A 10,832-nucleotide genomic window follows, 5' to 3' on the forward strand; every position below is an offset into this window, starting at 1 on the left:
TATATATATATATATATATATATATATATATATATATATATATATATATATATATATTTGGGCACGGTTGCCAACTCCTTTGAAAATAAAATACGAAAGAGCAGTCCACTGAGTGCGGTCCTTTCTTTCCCTGGATATTAGGATTGGATGTTTCAGGAGGTTTAACAGCTTGCCCAGCCGTGGGCCGGCACCACCACGTAATGACAGAGAACAGCGCTGACTATCCGCCCAAAGGAGGGCAGGCTTGTTTGGAGATATATGTAAAATAAAACATATTACCTAATGGTGGTCGCTACTAGATAGTTATAGTTAGGACCTAGTTTCTATAGAAAAAGCATGTTTTATTTACTTGCCTATATCTTTGCCACCGGTTGACGAAGCTTCACAAACTTTTCCAAAAAAAAAAATAGGACTCATGTCAGCTTATATCTGGAACATTTTGAGGTGATCCATCAAGAGGGGCCGAGATAAGTGTGTGTGTGTGGGGGAAGGGGGTGAAAGGCGGGGAAGAGGATTCGCAAATCCAAGCGCCAATAGCAACTGGCTGGACGCATCCTGAGGAAAGTTGCACCTGCCATTTTTGTTCATCAGGACTTCGCTCCCACTGGGGAAAAAATAGATAAAAACTGACAGAAGGGGTCAAGGTAGGGGTACCCTGACCCCCATGGTACTAATGGAGGGATTTGTGAGGGACCCCTCACAGGCAAGAAATTGTCTAAAACATACATACATATATATATATATATATTTTTTTTTTTAATCCAAGCAAGGAGCAGCAGATCCTTCTTGGATCCTCACAGATTCTGGTGGATTTGGGGAGGATTTGGGGATCCAGACCCCTATTTAAAATAAAACAAACTCACTCAGAGATCCACACGCCTACTCAAACACTCATTCACACACTATCACACCCACTCGACAACACACACACACGCATACATCCACTTACATACCCACTCACACACCCGTACAGCCACACACTCCCACTCGCACACCAAGGTAGCCACTCTCACATCCACTCACAGAGCAACACAGCTGTCACACACATCCACTCATATACCCACACAGCCACAAAACTACCCACAAAGGTTGCAGGGACGTTAGTTAGAAAACTGTAAAAAGAAACCTTAGAAATTCACTGAAATAAAAAAACAAAAGGTTACAGGAACGTTATAGTTAGGCTCAGATTCTACTCATACTAAACCACTGAAATCCAGCAGTTAGAGTTATTTCAAGCAACTATAACTTGCGGCCTAAGGTAACTATACCTTGCGCCCCTTGCCAGGCACTGCTAATTACCCCAGTTACAGTACTCATGACAACTTTTATAACATCAATAAAAATCTCAATGATACATTAGAAGTAAAATTAATGAAGAAAAAAAACTGTGCATGGCAGGGGCGCGAGTTATAGTTACCTTGGGCCGCGAGTTATAATTACTTGAAATAACTAACTATAGCTGCTGGATTTCAATGGTTTAGTAGGAGTGAAATCTGAGCCTAACTGTAACGCGCCTGTATCCTTTGTTTTTTTGTTTTTTTTCAGTGAATATATTTTACCTACTGATGGTTGCCATTAGGTAGTTATAGTTAGGACCATGTTTCCACAGGAAAAGTATTTTTTGACTTGCCTTTATCTTTGGTGTCCTTTGGCAAATCTTCGCGAACTTTTCCAAAACAAAAGTGTGCGGTGATTCTTGTTGCGCATGGAAAGTTTCCAGGTGATTTGTCAAGCGGGATGAGAAAAAGATGGGGAGTAGTTTTTAAAAATAAAAATAAAAAATAAAAATAAATAAAAAGTGTTTCCTATGTTAATTCCTATAGGTGTTTAGACCACAACTACAGCCCGAACCGCTGGATATACTTACACCAAATTTGGCAGAAAGCTAGGTTTTGTTCTGCAGAGTATGCTTTTTTTTTTTTTTTTTTTTTTTAAACTAGGTGTAACTCCGCTCAGAAGTTTAGAAGACATTAAAGAAAATCCAAATTTGTATATCCGAGTAGAGCTAAGCATAGATCTCATGGGGAGATCTGACTGGCTGCCAGCACCTTAGCCAGGAACTGCTGCCAGTCACTTTGGGACCAGTATATATGCTAGCACCCCACTGAAATGCATTGTAGCGAATGGGAAGTTTTGAGGGTCACAAAAGGGAGAACATATAAAGGGTGATAACAAATTTTAGTTACAATATAAATCGTTTGTTGGTAGTACCATACTAATTTTAGGAATTGTGGTGTGTTCTAAGATGATTTTACCCTGCTGGATTTCATGACTCATGTTTGAGAGAAAACTGTTTTCTCATGATTTTCCCACGGAGGTGATGGAAGGTGCTCCTGAAGCAAAAATGAGCATATTTTCTGTAAATTCACACATCTTTCTCAGCCATAGGAGAATGAAGTCTGACATTTGCAGTACAACGTGTACTTCCAACAAGAGCAGGCTGTCAGTTGATTCTCTTGTGTTCTACTGCGGCCTCCCACAGTGTTATAAAGAACTAGAGCACTAACAGTCTTACTTATGACAAAAGTGTGGCACACCTGAAGTAATCTCGATTGAGTCAAACTGGTAAAACTTGAAACATTTAATTGAGAAATGAACAAATTGGGTGTGTTCCTATTGTCATAGAAATTATTATTAGTGCTGTAGGGGAAACAGCCTTAACAACAATTTTAAGATGCAAGGTGGGTATGGGTTTTTGAGTGGCAAGGGTGATTTAAGTGTTTTGGGTAGGTACAGGTTTTTGAGGAGCAAATGATACTTTAGGGTTAGGGAGGGTATGGGATTTTTGGGTGGTGAGGATACATTTAGGTTTTAGGGTGGGTATGGGTTTAGGGTGGATATGCTTTTTTGGTTGGCAAGGAAATTTTTAGGGTGGGTATGGGGTTTGATGTGTTTTAGGGTAGGTATGGGGTTTTGGGTGGCAAGGGCAGTTTTATGGTGGGTATATGTTTTTGGGTGGCAAGGACATTTTTAAGGTGGGGATGGGTTTTGGGGTTTTAATGTGTTTTTGGGTGGATATGGGTTTTGGGTAGCAAGGGTTTTTTATGGTTTAGGGTGTGTATGGGGGACAAGGGTAATTTTAGGGTTTAGGGCGGGTATGGGTTTCTGGGTGACAAGTGTAGTTTTATGGTTAAGGGTCGGTATGGCTTTTTTGGGTGACAAGGAAATTTTTAGGGTGTGTATGGGTTTTAGGATTTTAATGTGTTTTTAGGGAGGATATGGGTTTTTGAGCGGCAGAGGTAGTTTTTGGGTGGGTATGGGTTGAGTGGCAGGGGTAATTTTAGGGTGGGTATGGATTTTTGGGTGGCAAGGAAATGTTTTGGGTGGTTATGGGTTTAATGTGTTTATGGTGTGGGTATGCTGTTTTTGGGTGGTACAGTGTTTTTGGGGTTCAGGGTGGGTGTGGGAGGTGGTTGGATTAACATATAGTAATTAAAATAATTTTACATTAAAAAAACAAAGGTTACAGGGACGTAATAGTTAAGCTCACATTTAAAGGTATAAAAATATAGAATATCAGCTATTATAGTTAGAGGTACTTCAAGTAACCATAACTCGTGCACTAAGGTAAATATAACTTTTGCCATGCACTGTTAATTACCCCAGATATTACAGCACTCATGACATCTTTTAGAACACCATTGATAATGTTACTGTAACATTTGCAGTAAAATTATTGAGGAGATAAATGTGCATGGCAGGGGTGTGAGTTATAGTTGCGTTAGGTACCACTTAAAGTCATTTGAAGTAACTATTTATAACTGAATTTCTATATTTTTGTACATTTAAAATGTGAGCCTAACTATAACGTCCCTGTAGCATAGGGTGCAAGTTCAAGTTGCCTGAAACAACTGTCACTGATGAATTTCTCTGGTTTTGTGCAAGTAAATACAGAACCTAACTATAACGTCTCTATAACCTTTGGTTTTTTTTTAAAGTTAATATACATATACACACACACATATATATTTGCCCTCGACTTAGGAAGGGAAAAGTTATTTACCTGCATCCCGATGAGGTGGGAACCCACCCCTTTGTCAGTTCCTGGCCCAGGGAGCAATGTTTGTGCAGTGGCCTTCTAAATTCAACTGCTATAATGGCCAAATAGCCGGCGCATCTCATAGCTGCCTCATTCTTCTACAATCAACATGTTTGTGTAGGTGGATGAAAAGCGGGCAGCTGACAATTCTCACATCCTTGTGACATCAAAACCAGGCTCTCACAAGACTGGGAGACTAAACCTCAGTGGGAAAGAATGAGTCGGTATGACAGTGGCCCAACCTTCAAAGGGGCTTCGGAATTCACATTTAAGATTGTCAACCTAACACTTGTAAGACAGTAAAGTTGGCAGCTGCAACCACCATGTATTTGTCGACAGTATAAATACAGCTGTGTCTTTATATGTATTCATTACTGGGACATCGACACATGGCAAGGGGGACTGCAGCCTTCCAATTACATTTAATTGCTATGAGTAGATGTAGTGCTGGCTGATGGAATTACAGGATTGTCATTTGCATGTCGGATGACATCACTACTGACCTTACAAACTGTTAAAATATCAGTCAGAAATCACAAAACTTGCAGATTGGATGTTACCGCAACTGTTCACTGAGTATAAAAATTGGGTCATTTTCACACACTACTCAAAGAGAACACGGGGAACGCCCCAAAGCCATGCCAGTCAGATCTGGCACCATGGGTACTGGGTAAAAGGCAGAGTGGGTACTGTAATGTCCACCGAGGCCTGAAGTAAATGCTGACGTGGATGAAAGCAGCCATTCAGGATCTAGCAGCGGGGGTGGTGCATGGCATGACTTGTGCTCTGCTCTCCAAGCCTGCTTTGGCACCACTGAAGTCCAAGACCAGTGATTTTTTAAAGATGGGCGACTAGGAGAAGGGCTTGGCCAAAGACCAAGCTCTGAAACACAGAGCCTGCTAGGTACAGCTGTAGTAAATGCCTAATAGACTTTAGGGTAAGGGGCTCATGTACAGACTGTGGCTAAAGACCATGCTTTGCGACCAAAGCCAAATGTGCCAAAAGCCCTGAGTGGCAGGGGTACAGACAAACTCAAGCTACTGGAAAAAGCAGACCATTACGAATCTACAATTATTCACTAGAAAACACATTAAGATGAAGTTGTGATTATGCACAAAACTAATCAACGTCCTTGATTATCCTTGCAAAGCTGTCAAATGAATTACTGGTTACAATACAAAAGACAAAAGCTACTAGTTTGTCATAGTAGGATGGGCGAGAAAACCCGAACCCCATTCCTGGTGCGTTATGGTCATAGACATTAGAAATATGTGGAATGCTGCAAGACCATTTTCAAAAACCAGAAGGTATTGCAGTTATACTCAAAGAAACAAGCTAATATTTCCACTGCGAGCACACACGAGAAAAAAAAAAAAATCAATAATTTCTGCCTCATTCATGTCTTTCTTGATGTGAAATCACCAGTTATCTCTTTGTGTTATTGATAGACCATCATTAGGTTAGTGCAATTCATAAACACAAACAGAAATCAGACTTACTCCACTTTATAAAACTTCAACATTTATGTCTTTTCTCAGATACAGTTTGCAAAATAATGCTTTTCTGATAATACTCGTTACAAAATGGAGCATGTTGTGAACAGAATGCACTCTCTCTAAAGTTAGCCCTTAAAGACTTGGACTCTTCAAAAATAACTATCAACCATGCGCATAAACAGAACTGATGGAATATCATCATTTGCATCCATTCTTAGCAGGTCTGTGTTTACAGAAAAAGACTTCACGCGTTCCACAGATCGTATATTCTGCCAACACCACAACGTCCATCTGTAATGAATGGGTTCTGATTGTTTAATTAAGTGAAAGATTTTACGTCATTGCAAGCGGTAAACTTGTGTCCACACAGATATAGTAATGAAAAATAATTGTGCGGATACATAGAAAGTTAGATGCCTCAAACATATTTTATAAACGTAAATTTGAAATTATGAAAGCATTTTAAATACGTTTTCGGCAAATATTTGCATGTGCTCATGTTTCATCTAGTACCAACTATGGTAGTGGATTTGTCAACTATGTACATTTTCAAGAATATCAAAATGGTACACAAATGAAGAGATTGTGGCGGTAGATATATCTGGCACTTGTTTGATTTAAAGTGGTAAGTAGTTTGATTGCGCTCTGAAATAAAAAGGTATATAGATACAGAGAAATAGACGAGCATACATACTCAAGATTTTGGACTATCGGGAAATAACTGTCACATGCAAGGTTGTGAGAGAACACTTAAATGCCGTTTCGGACAGACTAGCAGCTCTGCTCGGCCCTCGGATTGGTATCACAAGCTCCATGACAGGCTGCTCAGCGTCCACCTTAAACTCACTAGGGCACTACCATAATTCCCTGGAAAGACGAGGACGCGCACACAACCTTCATGTTAAGAAGAGCGGCCGGGGGGGAGGTAAGCCTCAGTGGAAACACCTGCCGTCTCAGCAGAGCACGCTTCACAGACACCTGCGGGCAGCGAACACCGTGAGATGACAGCCCTTGGCGAGGCACCCTCCCCGTTCAGAGGGTGGACTAGTAGGAGAATGGCTGACAGGTCGGCTTCTGCGACGGGCAGAACTTAAACTGAGTCCGCCACATGCCAGCCCGAGGTGGACTGCCCCCCAGCCCTGAGTGTCTTCAAGAAGCGCCTGACCGTCTAAGAATCGTCCAGTGGCCCAGCCGAGCACCTGCCGCGAAAGCCTGTAGAGGACACGCATGGAGAGCGGCACCACAAGGAGAGAGGCCAGCACCTACCTTCCATCATGATGGCAGAATCGCATTCCTCAATATCCGCGAAACCTTAACAAACCAGCGCAAAATCACTGCCTCCACGCCCTTCTTGCCGGTGGAGGAAACCGCTCCAGCTAAGGCGGAGAGGCCATGGTCGGATGCCGCTGCTCTGCCGCTCGCATCACCTCCAGGAGCAGGCGGAAGGATGCTGAGAGGAGGCGGGGGGAGAAGGAGCAGGCAGCCCTCGCCCAGCTCACACGCCCGAAGCTGCCGGCATAGACACGGAGGAAGGACTCGCCCCGGTAGAGCTGCAGGTGCACGGCTGTGTTGTGTTGTAACTGGAGAAGCTGCAGTTCGCAGTCTCTGAAAATACACCAAAATAGAACTTTAACAAATATATTGTTGTCGGCTCGCCTGGAATTTATTACATTTAATTTTGTCACGCAACACAATTTTGTAGTGCCAAAATAATTTTAAAAAATCGTAGTGCAGCTCCTCGCATAGGTTGCAGCTGCAAAATAATAATTAGTCATTCCAGTACTTTTGAAAAAAAATCTTTATTCTTTTCCTATTCCCTTTATGATGATTACAATACATACACATTGAAGATGGCCGTCTTTTTGTCTTCATAAACGAGCACCTCTTAACTCCAGTTACCTTGTTTCTAACGGAGCAACCAATCTCCCCAGCATGCTGTTTGGTCACGTGAACAGCTGGGATCAACCTGCGTCTCTGCCCGACAATACACTAGAGGCATCGTGCATGGGGACCCCAGCCCCCAGTTTTCCTAGATTATCTCATCCCGACGAAACGCTTCTCTCTCTCCATCGCGTGACGCATTTCCGCGCAGTGTAATCTCATTGTAGAAACCAAGTGACCAAGATTAATCGCGCACCAGGCTACGACGGATGAAAGCGTGGCTCATCAGTTCTGTTTTTTTTTTAAACGTAGCAGTAGCTATCCATCAGTATTAAAGCTTTATGGAGGGCTGGCAAAGGGCCCGTCCTACAACAATCTATATCTGTTTTTTCGCAGGTAGGCTCTCATTTGTGCAGAAGTTTATCCTTCCGATGGACCCCCACAATCTGAATATATTTCTGATGTGCTTCTCCGATTTACTTATTTATCAATTCCACAGTTACAAAGCTGACTTTATCTTTCATATTAATATTACTCATATATCTTTAATTTTTATATCTCACGATCATACTTTTTGCTGTATACACCTCTTCTTTACCTATCTAGCACATTCCGTCTCATTTCGATACAATTTCCTTTCCATGTCTGTGGCTGGCGCATAATACGCATCTTATACTTGTTTTTATTTTCCTTAAAAACATGGACATTGCTTACTTGCACACTAATTACTTTCATACCTTTCACGACTGCATAAAACAAAGGCTGCATCTCGTTTACTTGCATACCTTTGTGTGTGTGCGCGTATACTACTTCTCACAATTGCTGGGCGCACGTTTTTAAATTTCATCCATTGTCTTAAATTTGTACTTCAAAAACATTTATTTCCATATATCCATTTGCAATGCCTCTTACAGAGTGGTCTCATGTCACCTCTTCTCCTTCAGCCAGCGGTATTTTAGGCACCATCTGCTTATGACTATGAGAGCTTAACTACTGCTCACAGAGTGCAATTTTAAGATGACTAAAAAACCACAACAGATGTTAGGACATGGGACAGGTTCTCGCAGCTATGCATAATTCTCATCCGTATTTTCACTTGCATAACGGTCCCCAGTATACCTCACATTCACATGCTTTCTGATTCTCCCGCCCTTCGGCCATTAATAGACGAAATCAATGAGGGTGACGTCGCGTAACCTAGAATTATCCCCAAAAGGATGATGCAGGAGGAGGAGTTCTCAAGCTGTCTTGCAAACAAGCTTATTAATTAATTTGGCAGGAGGGCAAAAGAGATGCATGACAGGAGGAGGAAACGTGAGTAAGCCACGCTGAAAACGCCCTGAATATATATCAGAAAACATCAGGCGTTGCTGCAAGGAGACGGCCGCTGCAGTTATTGACGCAAACGAGCAAAAGGTCCCCTCAGGCTCTTACCAATTTCTCATCTGTACCTCGGTGCTGTTTTAAGAATTTGTGGAGCCCCGTGCAAGGCATATTTGAGGGCCCCTGTTCGGAGTAACTTAATTTTATCACTCATTGTATGCTAACTAGAGCCTGCATGATACCAAACAATATCGTTTTAAGTAATATGGTAGTTTTGGCACCTTTTCTCGAAAGAGAGATTTGTCAGTTTAAAGTAAAGCATAGAAAGAAGCACTCAAGGGTAGATTTAGGCCAATGTTCAAGTTGTATAACTTTCCATTCAGTATAGACAAGCAACAGTGATCTTCACATAAACTTGAACTAAAAATGTCCCACGTGTGTTGTATTAGGTAACAATTCAGGTGAACAAGGCAAACAGCATTTAAATGTTTTTGCATGTCCATTCTGAAACCTCAGTGAAAGATGGCTGTCTTCATGAATAATGCATGGGAATTGAAATTAGTTTGTAAATGCTTTGCATTTAATTCTTTGCCAAGTGGGTCAAATTTCCTAGTCCAGGAACAGAACACAGTTGTGTTTTCCCGCAGTTTATCGTGCCTTTTTATTTCCCATGAAAATGCATGCCATTGCAATAGAATAGTTACTGTAGTGAAAAAAGTCCTCTTCGATCTTCCAGCGTTCCTTACCGACCTCATTTGTTATTTTTGTTATCAACATATTTCCTCTTTTTAAGATTCATGTTATCCGTTTCATATGGATCCCAAAATATTTTTTTATAGGCTGTGTAATGCAAAATATTTGTGTTCCCCTTCCAGAAATACATATTTAAAAAAGATGCCTTGAGTGAATGAAACAAACAATAAATTTGATGTTGCATTCAGTTTTTCTTCTTACTATCTACAGTCTTCTTGAACAGCTTTCCACACAAGGTGACTTCCAGTCAGTCTCTTGCTACTAGAGCACGAGAAGCTTTAGATTTTGATTGTGGGGGAGGGTAGATGTACTATATAAAGCACAGGCTTACATATTTCATTCACAGGCAAGTTATTACAACAATAAATCCTGTCTTTCCTTATAACTGGGCAAGTATGAATACATCTCAAATTAGGGAGAGCTTTAGAATCTTTCACACAACTCAAATTCAGTCTGGAATGCACAGGTGGGGGACCGCAGCGAGACCAGTCCTATCTCAACCAGACATACAATTACTCACCCTTCATATGGCAAATTATACAAGAAGAACCCAAAGCAAGCTGATTTTCTTGCGTTTAAAGAATATAACATTCGCTGGCCATATTTATTACAAATCACAAACACGACAAATGTTTTGTTTTTCCATATAAATATGACAATAAGTAAAGTACCGCATAGTGGCCACATAGCCATATCTAATACATAAATTCTCCTATCAAATATTAAATAACTAATACAGTAATTTACATCAAATTAAGGAGTCATGCTTGACCACCCTCAGGCCCCTTGTGGTGTTGACTGATTCAATTGACTTGACTTAATTGACTTTGACCCAGGGCAAGACCGTGCTGGTCTCTCCATAAGTAGTCTTCTACAAGGCAAACTCACTTGCCCCCTCATGACAGAGGGAGCTTAGGCCAGCATAACAGCTGTACCCCCAAACAACCATGCCAGAGCTACCCAATACAGGGATTCCCCCTGGCACCCATTGAGAGGTGGGCCTTGGCCAGCTGGGGCCATATATTGGTCCCTATACCAGCCCACCATCCCCGTGCCCCCAGGGCCGTGCGATGGAGTACCCCGGCTGGCTATGGACAATCGCGGTAGCGGGCGTCCCCAGCCTTCCAGTAGTGACCGCAGTACCCCTGCCCCGGATTGAGCTAAATGCTTAAACAATCCAATTCCATCCCAAATTCGCCTACACAAACTCTTGATGCCAATGTTGTCTACCAGTCTACTCCTTCTCCTCCAAACAATGATTGAACATTCCCCCATAGGGCTAAACACAGGGATGGGAGTGTGGGTAAAAAAGAGGAGCACTCCGTTGCTCGAAAGACAAA

The 10,832-nt window shown here is 41.8% G+C and overlaps 1 protein-coding gene across 3 annotated transcripts in view; it reads right to left on the bottom strand.

Moving 5' to 3' along the window:
- The window catches only part of SGIP1 (SH3GL interacting endocytic adaptor 1), a 933,552-nt gene extending 926,027 nt beyond the window's left edge, over positions 1-7,525 (bottom strand). Inside the window, exons 1-2 of one of the 3 annotated variants that reach the window (XM_069232486.1) lie at positions 7,435-7,525; positions 6,802-7,140 (exon numbers count right to left, since the gene is read on the bottom strand). In XM_069232486.1, the coding sequence (XP_069088587.1) occupies positions 6,802-6,811 (10 nt within the window). In that variant the 5' untranslated portion in view covers positions 6,812-7,140; positions 7,435-7,525. The remainder of the gene's footprint in view (positions 1-6,801; positions 7,141-7,434) is intronic. The other 2 variants (XM_069232484.1, XM_069232485.1) reach the window with 2 other exon arrangements.
- Between the last annotated feature and the right edge of the window lie 3,307 nt (positions 7,526-10,832).

This window comes from Pleurodeles waltl, chromosome 4_2 (genome assembly GCF_031143425.1).
Source record: "Pleurodeles waltl isolate 20211129_DDA chromosome 4_2, aPleWal1.hap1.20221129, whole genome shotgun sequence".
In the NCBI taxonomy this organism is placed as follows: domain Eukaryota; kingdom Metazoa; phylum Chordata; class Amphibia; order Caudata; family Salamandridae; genus Pleurodeles; species Pleurodeles waltl.